The sequence below is a fragment of the Trachemys scripta genome, chromosome 1 (genome assembly GCF_013100865.1).
Source record: "Trachemys scripta elegans isolate TJP31775 chromosome 1, CAS_Tse_1.0, whole genome shotgun sequence".
Taxonomy (NCBI): domain Eukaryota; kingdom Metazoa; phylum Chordata; order Testudines; family Emydidae; genus Trachemys; species Trachemys scripta.
Genome location: NC_048298.1, coordinates 201,248,028 through 201,267,834, shown reverse-complemented (window position 1 = coordinate 201,267,834; position 19,807 = coordinate 201,248,028). Strand labels below are relative to the sequence as shown.

General features: G+C 39.6%; 1 protein-coding gene across 9 annotated transcripts in view; it reads right to left on the bottom strand.

Annotated features, from left to right (window-relative positions):
* The window catches only part of DMD (dystrophin), a 1,855,422-nt gene that overhangs the window by 1,245,429 nt on the left and 590,186 nt on the right, over nt 1-19,807 (bottom strand). For all 9 annotated transcript variants that reach the window (XM_034754682.1, XM_034754655.1, XM_034754674.1 and 6 more), the window contains one exon: nt 14,526-14,645. In XM_034754682.1, coding sequence (XP_034610573.1) covers nt 14,526-14,645 — 120 coding nt within the window. The remainder of the gene's footprint in view (nt 1-14,525; nt 14,646-19,807) is intronic.

Sequence of the window (19,807 nt, the reverse complement as noted above, 5' to 3'; positions counted from 1 at the left end):
AACACTTTTGAAAAATCAAGCCACAAAAGTTTAACAGAAGAGTTCAGAAATCAACACGATGACACCTAGTGTAAGATTCTGCTCCTCTGATTTAGTGTATAAAAAACCTTCTGTGCCCAGTCTGCTCCCCATTGGCTAGACATATGTAACTCAATAAATTAATCCTTGCAAACTCTCTTAATAATTTACACTTATTAAACTGGCTCATGTTCTTTTGTTGAATTGCAATGCAATATAAGCCTAACAAATTCTTTGTTAAGAAAAACATCCATTTTTGATCAAACAAGGCTCTGTGGAAATCTGCCATAATAAAGGAAGAAGATTCAGATTCTCCTAAAAGCTACATTTTCCTGAAGATATCTAACAACTTACTGTTTGACCTAAACTACCATAAAGAGCACAAGACTAGCAATTCCTCAAACTCGAAACTCACCATACATGGTAGAGAGGTATGTGTTATGTATATAAGGGCAGGATTTGGGCTTGGAATACACATACATTTACCCCAATAATCTATTAATGGGGTGAAATCCTAACCTTATTGAAACCATTGGCAAAACTCCCTGTGACAACTGCCACCTGCACATTCATCATAGTGGTATGATTATGATAGGATTATGATGCATTTTGTACAAGATGTGTCATGTGAGGTGTCATTGAAAAATGCTGAATATGATTATCCTATTTGTGAACATGTATCATTTTTTGTATCGGAAGTTATGAATATTGACTATGTATCTGTATTTCAAATGGGCTTACTCTGGGTAATACACAACTAGTCTTTCAGGTACAACAATGAAGCTAGACAGTGCTAATGGCTCATCAACAAAGACAATGGATCATGGAAGAGCTTAGCCTTCCTGTGCATGTTTCAGCCAGCCTATGAATAATGGCTGCTATGACTCGGCAAGGCATGTGACCAGACCATATGACACTGAACTCATTTTGGTACCTGTATTTTTCCACAAACTGGCCTGGGAACTTAGCTTGAAACAAAGGATTCTTGCCTAATGGAAAAACTATATAAGACAGGGAGTGACATCATCTTGGGGCCTCACTCCCCACACAAGAGAACTCCTGGAATCACCTGAGAAACAAAGACTGAACTGGGGTAAGTGCTGGACCCAGACTAAAGGGATTTCTAACCCGTGTAAGGAAACTTGATTGACTGCTTGTATCATCTGTCAGTGTGAGAAATTGCTAATTCAAATCCTATCTATCTAGTATATTAGTCTTAGTTTGTGTTTTTTATTTATTTGCTAGGTCATCTGCTTTTGATCTATTTGCTATCACTTAAAATCTATCTTTCTCTAGTTAATAAAGTTGTTTTCTGTTTTATTGTAACTGGTGTGTTTTGAGTAAAGTGTCTGGGAAAATCTCAGCTCTGTAAACAAAGGCTGTTGCATATCATTCCGACATTGAGGGGGAAGTGAATTAATGAGCTTGCATTGTACAGATCCCTGTACAGTGTAAGATGGTCCAACTCTGGGTTTATACTCCAGCAGGGCTGCAAGGCTGGGGAGCAGGGAAATTGGCTGTTGTCTCCTGTTTGTCCTTGAGTGGTTTAGGTAAAGCACTCAGGTAGCTCAGTTGGGTGTGTGGCACCACCTGCTGTCATGTTGGGTGATACCAGGGCCTGGAGTGCCTGGCTGTGTCACCAGCAGAACAGTGTGACAGGCCAGCCCAGCTGAATGGTTAGGGGGCACAGCAACAGTAATTCTACCTTCTCCCAGACGACACTCCAGGGGTGACAACCTGTCACACTCCCATTTAACTTCAATAGTATTTCATCAATTTTTTTTTTTTTTTTTTACTGGCTTCCACAGGTACTGCCTCTGATGTTCAACTTATTGAGGAACTATGCCAACATACTATGTAAAACTTTTCCCCGCAAGGAAAGGGTTGTAGTATGTACTTTGGGGGGATTTTTTTCCCCATTGCAATTTAGGGGAGATCACAGTAAAAGGACAACAGAGGGTCCTGTGGCACCTTTGAGACTAACAGAAGTACTGGGAGCATAAGCTTTCGTGGGTAAGAACCTCACTTCTTCAGATGCAAGTAATGGAAATCTCCAGAGGCTGGTATATATCAGTGTAGAGATAACGAGGTTAGTTCAATCAGGGAGGATGAGGTGCTCTGCTAGCAGTTGAGGTGTGAACACCAAGGGAGGAGAAACTGTTTCTGTAGTTGGATAGCCATTCACAGTCTTTGTTTAATCCTGATCTGATGGTGTCAAATTTGCAAATGAACTGGAGCTCAGCAGTTTCTCTTTGGAGTCTGGTCCTGAAGTTTTTTTGCTGTAAGATGGCAACCTTTACATCTGCTATTGTGTGGCCAGGGAGGTTGAAGTGTTCTCCTACAGGTTTTTGTATATTGCCATTCCTGATATCTGACTTGTGTCCATTTATCCTCTTGCGTAGTGACTGTCCAGTTTGGCCAATGTACATAGCAGAGGGGCATTGCTGGCATATGATGGCATATATAACATTGGTGGACGTGCAGGTGAATGAGCCGGTGATGTTGTAGCTGATCTGGTTAGGTCCAGTGATGGTGTTGCTGGTGTAGATATGTGGGCAGAGTTGGCATCGAGGTTTGTTGCATGGGTTGGTTCCTGAGTTAGAGTTGTTATGGTGCGGTGCGTGGTTGCTGGTGAGAATATGCTTAAGGTTGGCAGGTTGTCTGTGGGCGAGGACTGGCCTGCCTCCCAAGGTCTGTGAAAGTGACCTGGAACAACGCTTCCTCAGCTCCCGTCCACTCACGCCCCTTCTCTACCTACGCTATATTGATGACATCTTCATCATCTGGACCCATGGGAAGGAGGCCCTGGAAGAATTCCACCATGCTTTCAACAGCTTCCACCCCACCATCAACCTCAGCCTGGACCAATTTACACGGGAGGTCCACTTCCTGGACACCACCGTACAAATAAGCGATGGCCACATTAACACCACCCTATACCGAAAACCCACCGACCGCTACGCCTACCTTCATGCCTCCAGCTTCCACCCCGGTCACACCACACGATCCATCGTCTACAGCCAAGCACTGAGGTACAATCGCATCTGCTCCAACCCCTCAGACAGAGACCAACACCTACAAGATCTTCACCAAGCATTCTCAAAACTACGATACCCACACAAGGAAATAAAGAAACAAATCAACAGAGCCAGACGTGTACCCAGAAACCTCCTGCTACAAGACAGGCCCAGAAGAGAAACCAACAGAACTCCACTGGCCATCACCTACAGTCCTCAGCTTAAACCTCTCCAACGCATCATCAGTGATCTACAACCCATCCTGGACAATGATCCCTCACTTTCACAGACCTTGGGAGGCAGGCCAGTCCTCGCCCACAGACAACCTGCCAACCTTAAGCATATTCTCACCAGCAACCACGCACCGCACCATAACAACTCTAACTCAGGAACCAACCCATGCAACAAACCTCGATGCCAACTCTGCCCACATATCTACACCAGCAACACCATCACTGGACCTAACCAGATCAGCTACAACATCACCGGCTCATTCACCTGCACGTCCACCAATGTTATATATGCCATCATATGCCAGCAATGCCCCTCTGCTATGTACATTGGCCAAACTGGACAGTCACTACGCAAGAGGATAAATGGACACAAGTCAGATATCAGGAATGGCAATATACAAAAACCTGTAGGAGAACACTTCAACCTCCCTGGCCACACAATAGCAGATGTAAAGGTTGCCATCTTACAGCAAAAAAACTTCAGGACCAGACTCCAAAGAGAAACTGCTGAGCTCCAGTTCATTTGCAAATTTGACACCATCAGATCAGGATTAAACAAAGACTGTGAATGGCTATCCAACTACAGAAACAGTTTCTCCTCCCTTGGTGTTCACACCTCAACTGCTAGCAGAGCACCTCATCCTCCCTGATTGAACTAACCTCGTTATCTCTACACTGATATATACCTGCCTCTGGAGATTTCCATTACTTGCATCTGAAGAAGTGAGGTTCTTACCCACGAAAGCTTATGCTCCCAGTACTTCTGTTAGTCTCAAAGGTGCCACATGAGCCTCTGTTGCTTTTTACAGATTCAGACTAACACGGCTACCCCTCTAGTAAAAGGACAGACACAGAAGCAGAAAAATACACCACCAAGGTCACCACCACTGTTTTGAACATACCCAGAATTACAGCTGGTCAGAAATTCTCTGACGGAAGACTCTTCTTCCATAACAGAATGCTGATTTGTCTAACTTAAAACTTTGGTGGGGACAGACTGATTTAGACAGAGTTGTAATTGGACACAAGCAACTTCAGAAAACGGCCTAATTTCTTGACAGCTCACCTGGTGAGCTACTGGGAAGCTTGAGCTTCCAGCCTCCCAGGTACCCTTCAGCCTGGCAGGCAGACTGCCTCAGAGCCAAGACTTCATTTCCCTTTCATGGAGAACTTTTAAATTTTTGCCTTTCCTTACCTTTAGAAAGAAATTGAAGTTTGAAATATCAAAATCCTTTACAAAACAGAATAATCTTTCACCACACAGCTGTAACCAAAATAAAGCTTTACTGTTCCATTTGAATTTTCATTCCTTGACCTTCACTTGTACAGGTATATATTTTTCTGCCTGCCAGCAAACACTTGTGTATGCTCTTTACGTAGTCTAATTTGCAAGCATTATTATTTATTTACACTAGCAGAACCCAATAGTTACAAATACTAATGCCCGGCACGTATGCAGGTGTTAAGACTATTTAAAGGATTTGTGCAAACATTAAAATTCCATGTTTCTGCAAAGTGAAGGCACAAGTATATGTGTGCATATTGCATGTGCACAGCTGACAAGTTCTCTCATCAATCTGCAAGCTTAAATGTCATCTATTTTTTCAGATCAATCACCAGTTAATTTAGTTTAGAATGGTGTTGCTATCTCCATCCCTACTTGTAAGAGACTATTAATACATATCTATTGTGAAGGACATAGGGCCTATTTATAATTATTTATGAATACTGGATATGACCTGGTTATTTGGGATAGTTGCTGTATGCCTATATTGGATCATTGGAATGCTAATTGTGTGCATATGTTGGATTAGTTTAATAGCAGGGCTGTTAGGAAATTAGTAGAAAGGCAGAAAATAACTCCAGATAATCAGCCTCCCAGTAAACATAGTGGTGTCATTAAGAGAGAGAGCCTGAGCTAATAGCTGGGAAGATGCTACTTCCAGGCTCCAGCCAAATGTACAAGACTTTCTCTGCCAAGACTTGGAATCAAAAAGACATTGAACAGTTAAACAGTCCCTCTCTAGGTGGGGAGGCAGTTGTCAGGAATCTGTCTGCAGTGAATAGACAGATTCCACTGGCGAATCTGAAGCAGCAAGCCCTGCATGGCCCAATATGACAGGGTTGATGGTAAGGAGGATTGATGGTAAGACAGATGTGAGTATTGACCTTTTTGTTGTGTTAAAATCCCTTTAATCTTATGTTATGTTTTTTTTTCCCTTTGTGTTTTAGATTAAACAATTCTTTGGTTTGAGAAAGGTGTCTGGTCACTGGTATTAACCACCGATCACAAGCTTCCAAAGGGAATACGTGCAACATGAGTTTATGGAAAATAGATCCTGTCAAACTTACCCTTTCTTTTAAAAAAAAAAAAGTAATTAACCATTGAAACAATTTACATTTTCATGGTGGATTCTCCATCACTGACCATTTTTAAATTAAGTTTTGATTTTTTTTTCCTATAAGATCTGCTCTAGGATTTATTTGGGGGAAGTTCTATGTCCTATGCTATACAGGAGGTCAGACCAGATGATCATAATGGTCCCTTCTGGTCTAAAAACTTGGAATCTATCTGGAGTACAACACACTCCTTTCAACCCACCTCCACAGAGAAAGTAAATGAACTGAGAAGACGGGAGAGGAGAAAGGAAAAAGGACATGGGATATTCTAGTTAAGGAAGAACTCAAAGGAAAGGAGAAATTATTCTACACAACTCAAACTACAAATATCTTCTCTAACAAGAGACCTAGAAAAGGCCACTCAGGCAGCAAGGCTAGTTGTAGTACCTACTTCTGGCTCTAATGTGCTTATGACTTTAATGGAGTGTTTGCAGAGAGTAGACAATGCCCCAAAATTAAATTGCACTATCTTCAAAACAGAGATGGAGGGAGCAGTTACTTCTTAACCTGAAATTATTGCTACAGATACAGCACTGGTCACAGCAGATTTAGCAGCTGCACTGGTTGCATTCCAGCAATATGGTCTATAACCAAGATGAGAAAACAATGGCTGTTAGAAATATGTAGACATGTTCACATGCAAAGCAAAATCAGGAAACATTTGTTTTTATCTAGTGTAAGTGTGAATTTGGGCATTCCTCAAGATTTTTTTTTAACTTTATGCCACAGAATTATCATTATTTGTCATTGAGCGACGTTCACGTAGGGAGAACAATTAAGCTATGGTGAGTGTGGGCTTTGTAGGCCACATGTTTCATTGTCTGTCATATAGATATCTGATTCCTCATGGGCTAATAATTTCATGCTGTATCCTTCAAGCTAATATATGACTAGCAGTATCCAGGATGGAGTTGTGTGTTACAGTACACTGCAGTTTCCAATGTACAATACACTACATTAAAATGGATAGAGAAAGTAGATTTGAAAGGCGTGGAACTTGTATTAGCTGCACAAACATGCACAAGTGCCTATCATTTAACACAACAGATGAGTACATTGTTCAGGTGACTGATCTACAACCCTTTATAACTTTCACATTATAAACACTTCATAATAAAGATATGATGGAAATATTCTCAATAGCTGTACAGTCAAGTACCTTTCCAATTCCTGGAGCCATAAGAACTGACATCTTTCTTGCTGATATTTTAGCTACACGCAAATTTCCTGCCTCCGCTTATGCAAACTCCCAGCCCTTTGAAACCACTACCGGAGGAATTGGTCTTTGAGTGCTGATTACCTGTTACCAGAGATTGGATTTCAAAGGCCCAAGCTGTATAAAGAAATGTTTGAATTGCCACCATAGTGATGGTTCTGGTTCTGAATCCGAGCCAGCTGTAAACTTGTAATCAGAGGGAAGATCCGGTTGTGGGTTTTGAAGGACTGGCACCTACCAGAGCCAGAGCCAGAGGTTGGAGTTGGGGGTGACCTCTGGTAACCTTTATAGCATTCCAGGTTCTTTTATTGTTTTTAATGTTTTCTTTGTAATGATTTTACCTGAAGAATAAATGTGCTTGCTTAGAAAGAGCTGTGTGCTAACTTATAACTGCAGACAATTACACTGCTGATGACCTCAGGAGAGAAAGCAAACACATACCTTTTAGGCAGTCTGGCTTGCTGGGAATACCACAGTATAAGCAGGGCACTATAGCATCTTAAAGAGTCCCCAGTCAGGAGGCAGTGTTCTCTGCCCATGAGAGGGGATGACTGAGGAGCTGCGAGCCTAAAGTGGGTACCCTAGGTGGACCATGGTGGGCAAATACAGTTGCAGTTACCATGAAGCTGCGATACTTACCTTTTACTTTACAGATTTGTATTGTGTACTATTCTTCTGATGTTTTCTAAATAAAGCAACTTATCTTATACTTAAGCAGCTTTGTTTATACCTCTACAGTTTAAAAAAAAAAAGTCTTTGCTGTCAGCATCTACAGTAACAATTCTACACATGGCTGCATCCCAGTGATCTATATTTAGAAACATTCTTCCTTAATCTAGTGGCCTGCACCAGCTCAATGATGCAAGGTCACTCCAAATGCTTGATTTGCACACTTGAGAAGAGACCATGTTTCCAAGAAAACTAAACAAGACAAATTACAACCCTCAGCCCCAGAAAAGCTGTACAATTCCAAAGCAGCACAATAATTACACTTCTTTCTTTTATTGTCTCTATAGTTAGAACAGGCAAAGTATTTTTTAAAAAACTGATAGATAATGGTATTGATAGATGGTTTAAACTGTAACCAGTACTAAACCAATCACTTCTATAGTGACAGATCGTAGCAAACATGACACGGAGGTTTTTGGGGTAAACCTATTTAAGAAACAAATTTGTAACAAATTTACAGGCACAAATGTCATGTAAGAAGTCTTCACTTCTATGATAAGCACTGATTTATTTAATCACATGGTGCTCAGTGCTGCCACCTTTACTTATGTTGAATAGGCTCTTACTCTGTTGGTAGCCCCACTGAAATCAATGACTCAAACTTCAGCTGAGGAATAGCTGTGGGGCACATCCTGGGGCTACCAATTCAATCCAGAGCATAAATCATAGCAGCATACCTTCTCTCTCCCCTGAAACTCCACTCTCTCTACTCCTAGAAAAGGAAGTTTCATAGATCCCTACCCCCAAATGAAAACTGTTTCATTCTTTTTTAAAAATGGGAATGCTTTTTTATGGATATGTAAAGGTAAAATAGGAGAACAATAATAGCCTGATAAAGACTGAATGAAGCAAACATGGGAATCAGAAAAACAAACAAAATTATCTGGCAAGAGCACTAAGAGTAAACATACAGCAAATTATAATAAGCTGTCTTGAGTCTGCAACTAATGGAAGAATTTTGGTAAAAGATGCTTCTCTAATGAAGTCAGGATAACCACTGCTAGACTGGATGTACCAGTAATCTGTAGAAATTCTGTACATGTCTAACAACATACAAAACCAAGAGAGAAATAAATGTTCTGCAATAGTAATTATGGTATTAACCCAGATTTACCTTTTCTCAATCTATTCTGACACAAGAACTTTTTACGTGAACTACAACAATGGATCATAGATCAAAAGATAGCTTATTATATATTTGTACTAACATTTATAAAGTTATGTAAATAAAACTACCTTTAACATCAGGGCCTGGGTCTCAGCTTCCCTCAGCTAAGCAAACAGGAAGGCCCATCAGGATGCACATTAAAACTCCACGATTCTGTAGATACAGCATTGGGCAGAGGGAGCTGGTGACTGTCCCTAAGGGTCCTTTTGGTTACTGAGTACAGTTGGAGCAAAGTAGGCTCCAGACACAACTCCTTTTTGCCTTCTGTGCCAGGGAATACTGGAAGGGTAAAGTCCCTGTAGTCTAGTGGTATCAAAGTTCACATAACAGAGTAAAGATGTTGGTGAATTTAAATGAAAAATAAATAGTAGGTTGACTAAAAGGGATCATGACTTTTCATGTCCAGGTAGTGATCCCCTATTGGCAGTTTAAGTCTTTGTGGTGAACAAAAGGATGTTGGTTGTGACTCAGAGATGTGGGGGTTTGGTGACTCAAAGAACAGAAATCTTGTCATTTCCTTGTGGTGTGGGAGGGGGCTGAAGGAGGTCAATCTGATTTCTCACTTCCAAAGGATGTTAGTGGAGGAATTCTTAACTCCCACTCCAGGTAAGAAGCCTGTTTGATTCTCTAGTACCACTGTACTCTAGTACTCATTGTCTCTAATACAGCGGTACTAGAGAATCAAACAAGCTTGTTACCAGTACATCAGCAGTCCACGGAGAACTGCCTGGACACACGGTTCTAGCTGTCCTTGTATTTATTGCTATGTAACATTAAAAGAAACATTTAAATGTTTTCTTAATATTAATTTTCTATTTAAGCAATTTCTGTAGTTCTTGAAACAGAAGGGAAAGGGGATGCTCATAATTTCTCTATAAAAATGTGGCCCATGATATGATAAAGTTTTAAAATACCTGCTCTAGTAGCTTTACCTCAAGTTTACCTAAGAGCAACTCACTCTTTCAGGCAGTATTCAAGCCTCTCTGGTGACATAACAAAGGATGTTGGGAAAAGTTTGCCTGGCTGGTTAGATATTGGATCAGAAGGCAATTTAGGATCTGCTTTGGTTGAAGGTTAATAAGATGCTGCTACAGTCTAATTTCTTTCTTTTATATCCCCTTCTGGTATACTGGTCTAGGTATCCAAAACAGTTTATGAGCCCCCAATGGGAAGCCAGATAATGAAATTCAAATAGAAGATGACAGATTATTTCATTTTGACAGAGATGTTCACAGACAAATATTGACCCAAAAAGAACACTGGTACCTTATATTTAAAAATGGAAGGGACCAGAAATGCAAGACAAGGTCTATCATACATGGATAGTTGAAGTAACTCTGAAATGTTAGAAACAGTGTTTAATGAGGGACAGTTACCTGTCTGCCTCTAAATTTCAGGAAAAGAGTAAACTGCATTAGACACCATGTCCAGGGAAGTTTAAGAGCATATTTTCAAGAAGTAGACTCAGGCATACGGATTTATGTATGCGCCAAGAGAAGTACAAGTTGATTGTAAAAAGCTATCCCTGCAATCTTATAAAAGACAGAGTTATGTCCTGTTGATAAGGATAAAAATTGCCACTATAGGTGATAAAGTGAATACTATGTTGTGAAAGGTTCTGGGATTGATTTAGTGGTGCATATGGTGCAGTAACTGTATGAGGTTTTTGCATCCTGGATTCTCAGAGGTGGAGTTGATGTCAGTACCATCTTAGAAGCATTAGTTAGGCAAGTCAAAGAGCTTTAATAGGTTTTTTTTTTTTTGCAGGGTTGTAGGTAAGGCCAAATTTGAATGGGTAGCTGCAAATAACATACGGTGGCAGTTAGGCTCCATATATATATATACACACACACACACACGAAAAAGTGGGATTCACTGGATACTGGATGGCAAAAGTAGATTTTAAATTTATGAACTGTTAATTTCATGATAAAAATAGTGAATCCACGTTTTCCTCAGCACAGAGTTACTCAATTTTGCTAAAGCTAATGGCTTTAGTTAATAATTTTGGTCTTCCAGTGAGATACTAGAAAAATTCAAAGGTCCTATGGAAAAAAGTTACACAGACAACCTTAATTCTGGCATTTCCTATCATAAGTGTTTGACTTTGCTACCTTAATGTTCTTTTAATGTAGTTTTTGTATGTAATATTATTTGTGTGTCTTTACAATGCATTTTTAAATAAGCATTTGATAACGTTATCATGTCTTTTACAAAACCAAAGTTGAGAGAGATGGTAGCAGGTAAACTTTGATTGGGGCTATGTGAAATTGAGGGAAGGAAGTCATGAAATTCCCCACAATTTTATTTCACCATTTTCTACCTCTGAAAAGTCACAAAAGCAGTAATTTGGCTGTGAAAACATGGACAGGCAAGATGTTTACCCCTTTTGCCCCAAACAGCAGTTGTTCTAAAATAGTTCCATTTTCATTAGAAATGGCCGCAGTAACGTATGAAAACTTCACAGAGAATGGGTCAGATTTTGAAGTTGTAAGACATGCCAAAACACTTAAGCTTCTAGAAATCTGAATTTTAACGAGAGTATTTTGAATATGTGTCTGTATGTAAACTAGCCTCTATGTTTCATTTTGCTATTGGAGCTACAAGTGAAGCACCCAGATGAACCATATATAAATAAAAAATGCATCAGTATTTCTCAGGAGAAACAGAACGATTTGTTCCTAAGTGCAGCTGCACTGTACACAGTACTGCTAGTTTGTCACATTCCATAGTACATCATGCCACTAACACCCTAGAACAAGGAATCTCATTCACCTTGGAGATTTCAAGGCATATTTTGCAAGCTGGAGCTATACCATCAAGAAAGCTTCAGAGTGCCAATAAATGTAACTGCTGTTGCCACCACTAGTACAACGAGGAGGGGGAAAGCTGATTACTTGGCCCTGGTCCTGAAGATGGGCGAAGATAGTAGTGTTGAAGGGTGGGGTGGACACACAGGGAGAAAAGAAATGGACCTCAAAAATGTCAAAGATTGCATTAAGTTTGGGTGCTTATTTGTTTTCAGCCACACCTCCGAACTTTTTGAGATGTGCATATCACTATTCTGTATCCTAAAAAAAAAAAAAAAAGCATAGGCTGCATATTCCCTAGAAGCACTAAATTAACCTAAATTATTGCACTATTAGGTTTTTTCAACTCTCCACCTTCATGCTCTCTGAACAGCAAAACAGCAGCAGAAGAAAGTCTTTAATGGGGGCGGGGGAAGCCCAAATTGTGCTGTGAACTTTCTCTAAGGGATCCTTTTCATGGCACATCCTAAGTAAAAAGTCTCTTGTGCAGGGAACAGTAATGTAACTAATTATATTTAGTACATTTTTTAACCTAAACCCACATTTCATTTCCATGAAATGAAAGGAGGAATTACCCTCCAGATGATTCACAGAAAAAGCAGTCTCCCAATACTAATTTCATTTCAGAGGATGATGGGAACCACAAAGACATATGTGAGAAAAGAAGACTAAATCTCAGCTAAAGTGACAGATGACACTGAGGAAGATTTTCAGATTTATCTTTCAAATGTGAGGCATTACAAACTTGGTTGCAATAATCAGAGTCCTTATGTCTGTGAAAATCTGGCAGTGAAGTGGCAGTGAAGATGCTGCAAATAATTCAGGACTAAAATGGCCACATTAGAGCTTTCAATTCCCAATGATGAAATTATGTCTCCTCCGTACTTTACCATGGAACTTGTATTCCACCAATATAGGGGCAGTTCAGTATGCCTTCAAAAGTCTAATTCTTTTCCATAGTAAGGGGGAAAAAATAAGTTATCCTGTCTTACACTCAAAGATTTCATAAACATACCTATAGTTTTTGTCATGCTATTGTATCAATGTGGCTGTTCATTGTTCCCCCCAAAGTAGTTTCTTCTGCACTTTTGAATCTCCTAGAGAACACAAGCAGCTTGGAAGTTGTTCATCATACTCACAAGAGAACTAAACAGAAGACAATGAAAACACTGACTGCCTCCAATCTGATCCTTGAGACCTAAGGACCACAGTGTGACTGGTCCTGCCCAGATGTGCAAGACCCTTGTAACTAGAGCTCTTTGAATTTTTTTCAACAATGTTTTTTTTTTTTTCCCCCCCAAACGAAAAATTTCTTTGCCAACACACAATTTATGGGAAAAAATAATTTTTATTGAAAATTTGTTTTTCCAAAAAACTTTAGAAATAAAATTTCTTATCATTTTTGCTGAGTCAGCAGTTCTTCTTGGCGCTTCTAGTACTGTGAAGTCCCCTCACATACGTTCCAATGAAGGTTACAGTTTAAAAGTCACATTCATAGGGATAAAAGGCAATATATCTGTGCATATGTAATTAAGAACAATATATGCTTTTCTGATTTTGTGCTTGCATATTTAAGAATTTCAGTAATAACAATGAGCACATTTTTTAAACCCGAGTGCCTAAAGGTATGCTCGTAAATGTAGGAAATGCCATGCTGGATCAGAGAATACTAACTGTGCATTGTGTGAAAAACCATTTCCTTTTATCAGTTTTGAATTTGCCACTTTTCCATGTCATTGACTGTCTGCTGATTATTATTATTTGCACTGCAGTATCACCTAGTGTCCCCAGTCAGAGCTCCACTGTGCTAGGCACTGTACAAACATAAATGTTTGTAATCTCTTTTGGGGCAGAGACTATCTAAAATAGATAGAGGTGTCCAAGGGATGGGGGGAAAACAAGCTAGTAGTGAAACATCTATTTGGTATAATAAGCAGTAGTCACACTTTCTTCCAGTAGACTAGGTGACGTAACATTTATTCTGACTTTCCCTACCATCCCCCAGCTCCCCTTTTTTTACACTATGAGTGGGACATTATTTCAGTGGAAAAGGTATAATTTATCACTTATTGCTCCTGTACACAGCATGGAAAGTTTAGAAAAGATCTCTAGTTCTTGGACTCCCTCCCCCCCCCCTTTTTTTAAAGGTTAAGTAAGAGTAGATGCTGTGGTATGTTGTTCCACGTTATGACAATTTTCCTCAGTTTATCAGCAACAATGGATACTGCATTTCTTTAGGAACTGCTCTTCTTGTCATTTCAGTACCGCAGTGACACAGGACAATGCAGCATCAGGAACAGAGATGGTTGCAAACAACTCAGTTTTGTTGTTAAACCAGATGAACATGAAATGCCTGTTTATGTCTGAGCCCTAAAGCGGTTGCAGCCAACTTGTTTCCCTCTCGTTCCCCTATTTGGAGATTGAGCATGAGACTAAATTGTGTCAGAGATAAGTAGCCTGAAGCAGCTGGCTGGAGAGATGACATTTCACCAGGATACAAAACAAATGCACACAGAAAAAAGTGAGAAAATAAGATAAGGTGGTTGAGATTGCACACTGGACAGGTACGCTTGTACCACTGTGTCTGGAGTAACTCAGAGATTACCAAATCATTTAAAGCTCATTTTGATCAAATATTTCAGACAGATTGTCAGAGTGAATGTTGTACCAGAGAACCTAAAAGAAGGGTTTTGTGTACATAGTGCACAAAGAAGGCTGGACAATTGCTTTTTATCTTTAGTTTATAGATGGCATGTAACCCCTTTTTCTGATTTCATACAAAAAAACTTAACATTTTTAAATATTTAAGGCACTTTCCCCCCAAATATTTTCATTTAGCCATGCACATAAAAAAAAGGACTGACAAAAATATTTCTTGAGGGATGCTTAAGATGGATGCTATTTTTTTAATATATAAAGTAATTCAACATTTACCTGAAGTTGTTCTTCCAGTGCAGCAGTAGCTTTATCTCCACCACTTTCATCCACCACAACTACCATATGAGTAAGGGAATTCACCCTGACTTGTTCCTGTTCCAAATCTTCTTGAAGTGCCTAAAAAGAAAAGGGGAAAAAAATCTATTATCGCTCTTTAGACAGGAAGATTCCAGTCCCCAGACAGAGTTCTGTGCCAGAGTAGAATCTCTGACTAAAAAATGGGAATACATGAGCAGTAAGGTGCTACAATGTGCCAGTATAGTTGTCCCTTTCTTGAAAACTATCTAGTACAATCTGTGTTTCCTCTCTAAGTGTTTAGTTCTCTCATCAACATTCAGAATGAAACTTTGGATTGAAAAAGATTTGTTGAGCTTGTGTAGGTGACATTTTATAAATATCAATAGCTTGCTCATTTTAAATGGATATTAGATTACTTTTTAACAGTGTTTGTATACGTTATAGTATTACACATAAAAACTATGTTAAAGAACATTATTAAAGTTGCAATGTCAAATACCCCAAACTTAGGAAATACTAGTATTAAGGTTGCCTGTGCAACCTTAACTTTTTCCTCTCTTGTGTGGGTGCATTATGATTGCAGTCTTTAATTACATGATCACATACTACTTTTGCCACAGGACCCCTGCTTCGATCAGTACACAGGATGATTGGTGCCTACTTAATGATCAGCTATTCAATATGTTTTTTCTTCTCATTGTTCAATGTGTAGCCCCTGCCTTATTTACTGTACACTATTCAAACCTTGCTCTGAAGATAGTTTACATTTTACCTTAATGGACATTTTTTTCTTTTATTTACTGCCTCATGGCCTTTTCTTTGTCACTCAACATTACAGTCTGAGTGCATTACAAACATTAATTAATTTATTTTCAGATGAGTGGTAGCATTCCCATTTTACAGGCATAGAGAGATTAAGGCCAAAATAAACTGTTAATGTTAGGTGTCCAGTCTCAGACTCTGAGGACCATAGTACTTAGCATAGCATAACACTTTATATGTTGCAAGTACTGTTCCTACTGACTGCAGTTGCAACTGCGAATTCTTAGCACTTCTGGAAATCAGACCCCACGGTCTCAAGTCAGGAACCCAGAAATGAACAAACAAATAGAAACCACCTGTAAAAAAATTGGTTTCAGTGACTTGCCCAATATCACATAGGAACTCTGTAGAACTGAATTCCAGAGGGCAGCATAAAAGTGCCTTAGACATGAGACTATCCTTTCTCTTCCTGTGACCCCTGCTTGTTCAGTACATTCCTTCCAACTTTTGCAATAAGTGAAACAGAGGTCCTACCGACAACAATACCCTTTACTACCCAATCTTGTTGCATCCCCAGAGCAGCTCTGCCCTGTGCACTGAACAAGGCAAGGGTCCACTGGAAAAAGCCAGTATGTGATAATGTAATTAAAGACTAGAATAAAACATATGCACAGGAGGGGTGAATTAAAGTTGGCAGCTTGTTGCCCCAGTCTTTCTCCCTAGACTTGTCCAAGTCTATTTTCTCCATGCTCTCCCAGGTCTGGCAGTTGTGCCCTCTACTGCCTGACCTAGCGGAGGAGATCGCTATCAGAGTGCAGGCTCCCTGTTATCATGTCTGATGCCCAAACCCAGATCCAGTACAGTTAACACCACCCTAGAGGTACAAATTGCAAAGAAAATCCTGCTCAGCTCCAGGCTGGAGCATGATCAGTGAAGACAGGACCTTTGGGCATTTATGCTGCTAAAATCTAACAAATCTCTACTGAGCATAAGCAAACTGCAATATTTAAAAGTTTTATAACTTAGCCAAATTTGGGCAGTTTTGTATGGAGATAACAGCACATCCATGTCACAAAGATGACCCATCCATCAAATGTTAATTCCCTGCTCTAAAGCATGGGGACACTAGAACATCTAAAACACAAGTTAACAGATTATATTTAACAGGGGGTGGGGAGGGACACAATTTTTTCCCTACCCTCATTCTCAAGAATGACTGAACTGTTATGGTTGAAATTTTCAAAGAAAAAAAAAATCAGCGGGAGACAGATCTAGCATGGAAAACTTCATCCCACATGGTTAAAGTTTGGCAAAGTTATAAGCAACTGAAAACACTCTTGTATTGGGAAAAGTCAGGAAACCTTAATATGCAGAAGCCACCATCCATGTGCATGTTTCATGCTTCAGAGTAAGAGGTAAACAGTGAGGTGGCAAAGTGTGCAGATGATACTAAACTGCTCAAGATAGTTAAGACCAAAGCTATGAAAGAACTTCAACAAGATCTCACAAAACTATGTGATTGGGCAACAAAATGGCAAATGAAATTTAATATGGATAAATGTAAAGTAATGCACATTGGAAAAAAATAACCCCAACTATACATAAAATATGATGGGGGCTAATTTAACTACAACTAATCAGGAAAGAGATCTTGGAGTCATTGTGGATAGTTTTCTGAAGATGTCCATGCAGTGTGCAGTGGCAGTCACAAACAGAATGTTAGGAATCATTAAAAATGGGATAGAGAATAAGATGGAGAATATCTTATTGCCCTTATATAAATCCATGGTACGCCTACATCTTGAATACTGCGTACAGATGTGGTCTCCTCATCTCAAAAAAGATATACTGGAATTAGAAAAGGTTCAGAGAAGGGCAACTAAAATGATTAGGGGTTTGGAACGGGTCCCATGAGGAGAGATTAAAGAGGCTAGGACTTTTCAGCTTGGAAAAGAGGAGACTAGGGGGGATATGATAGAGGTATATAAAATCATGAGTGGTGTAGAGAAAGTGAATAAGGAAAAGTTATTTACTTGTTCCCATAATATAAGAACTAGGGGCCACCAAATGAAATTAATGGGCAGCAGGTTTAAAACAAATAAAAGGAAGTTGTTCTTCACACAGCACACAGTTAGCCTGTGGAACTCCTTGCCTGGGGAGGTTGTGAAGGCTAGGACTATAACAGGGTTTAAAAGAGAACTGGATAAATTCATGGAGGTTAAGTCCATTAATGGCTATTAGTCAGGGTGGGTAAGGAATGACATCTCTAGCCTTTGTTTGTCAAAGGGTGGAGATGGATGGCAGGAGAGAGATCACTTGATCATAATCTGTTAGGTTCAATCTCTCTGGGACACCTGGCATTGGTTACGGTTGGCAGACAGGATACTGGGCTGGACGAACCTTTGGGCTGACCCAGTATGGTCATTCTTATGTTCTTATGTAGCACATTTCAGTCTACATCTGTTTTCTCTTGTTTTATACTTACAAAGTAACACCTGTGTACTGTCAATTAACATTTTGATAATGGAGAGACTCTCAAAATGCAGGGCAGGAAGCCACCTCCAACCAACATCTAGTCCAGCCCCCTACGCAGAGGCAGGACCAAATTCCTGACATGCATTTGACCACTCTGTTCTTAAAATCATCTAATGACAGGGATTCCACACCTCCCTTGGAAGCCTATTCCAGAGCTTAACCACCCTTATAATTAGTAAGTTTTTTCAAATATGTAACCTAAATCTCCCTTTCTGCAGATTAAGACCATAATATCTTATCCTACCTTCAGTGTACAGGGAGAACAATTGATCACTGTCTTCTTTATAACATCCCTTAACATATTGCAAGATTTATCAGGTCCCCTCTCCCCGGTCACCATTTTCTCAAGACTAAACATGCTCAGTTTTGTTTTGTTTTTATTTGTTTTTTAACCTTTCCTCATAGGTCAGGTTTTCTAAACCTTTTATCACTATAATTTTTGTTACTGTCCTCAGAACTCTCTCCAATTTGTCCACATCTTCCTTAAAGTGTGGATCCAAACCTGGACACAGTTACATATAACACTCTAGTTAATGCACCCCAGAATGATATTAGCCTTTTTTGCAATGCACTGCATTGATGACTCTTATTCAGTTTGTGATCTACTATAACTCCAGATCATTTTCAGACGTTCTACAGCCTTTCTAGTTATTCCCCATTTTGTAGTTGTGCTTTGATTTTTCCTTCCTCAGTGTAGTACTTTGCACTTGGCTATATTGAATTAAATCTCATTGATTTCAGCACAATTTCCAATTTGCCAAGGTCATTTTGAATTCTAATGCTGTCCTCCAAAGTGCTTCCAACCCCTTCCAGCTTTTTATCATCCACAGATTTTATAAGGATATACTCCACTTCATTATCCAAGTCATTAAGGAAAATATTGAATACCCCCAGACCCAGCACAGACCCCCACATAATACCTATTAGACAAGCACTCCCAGTTTGACAGCAATCCATTGATAAGTACATTTTGAGTATGGTCTTTCAATCAGTTATGCGCCTACCTTATAGTAATTCCATCTAGACCACATTCCCTTAGTATTTCGAATGGCCACAATCAATATAGTGGGGCAGATTTTTGTTTTTGTTCCATTCCCTTGGCAAATTCTTTGCAGAGGACTAATGCAAGAGACAAAGTCCTCCGCTTGGGATTCCCCTGGTAGAGGGGAGCCTCAGAAGGCATGGAGAAGGCATTAGCAAACCCCTTTCCCTCTTTCTTCACAGACTGCAAGGACGGGCAGTAGAATGTGTGAATTTCACTAGCTAGCCACAGACTAGAATTTACGAGAGAGGAATGTTGTTCAATAATAAGAGCTTTGAAAGGCACAAAATTATTAACTTCAGTTACTGGAATTGTTGAGACCAGAACGCATGGTCTCTTCCTGATTTTCAGCCTGGTACACCTCCCCCTAGGCCAAAATAGTTGCTGTTGTAATCTCCTTTTCCTTGTCCTCCAGATCTAGGGTTCTTCCCTGAGACTGGAACACACTCAGTGCAGTCAGTAGGCAGGGTGTTCTTTGAGGCATTCTCAATGTAGATGGGATGTTCAAAGATTTTAGAATCAAGCTCTTCTGAGCATGTAAAAATAGCAATTTTCAGAGACTTATAATTTGGATAAATTTGGGGATATTTTCATGGGGACAGCAAAAGACATCTCTTTGATCCCAGGGCTATGCCACTGCCATGTTTGAAACATCATAGTTGCCAGAGCTTTTCAGTGAAATTATTGAGGAGGAGTGGAATTAACACTGGCAAAACTACCTATTTTTCCCCTTTCCTTGCTCTCGGGAAAGGTTAAATGTTAAAAAACAAACACCACCAAGACAACCTGTGAAAGATCAAGCTTGGAAAATTTCAGCCAGAATAGGTAAAGTCTAGAAAAGGTTTAAGCAACTGAAAACAGGTTACATAATGGAAAGTGTTAGGGAACCTTTACTATATAAATTTCATAACCTGTAGCAGCT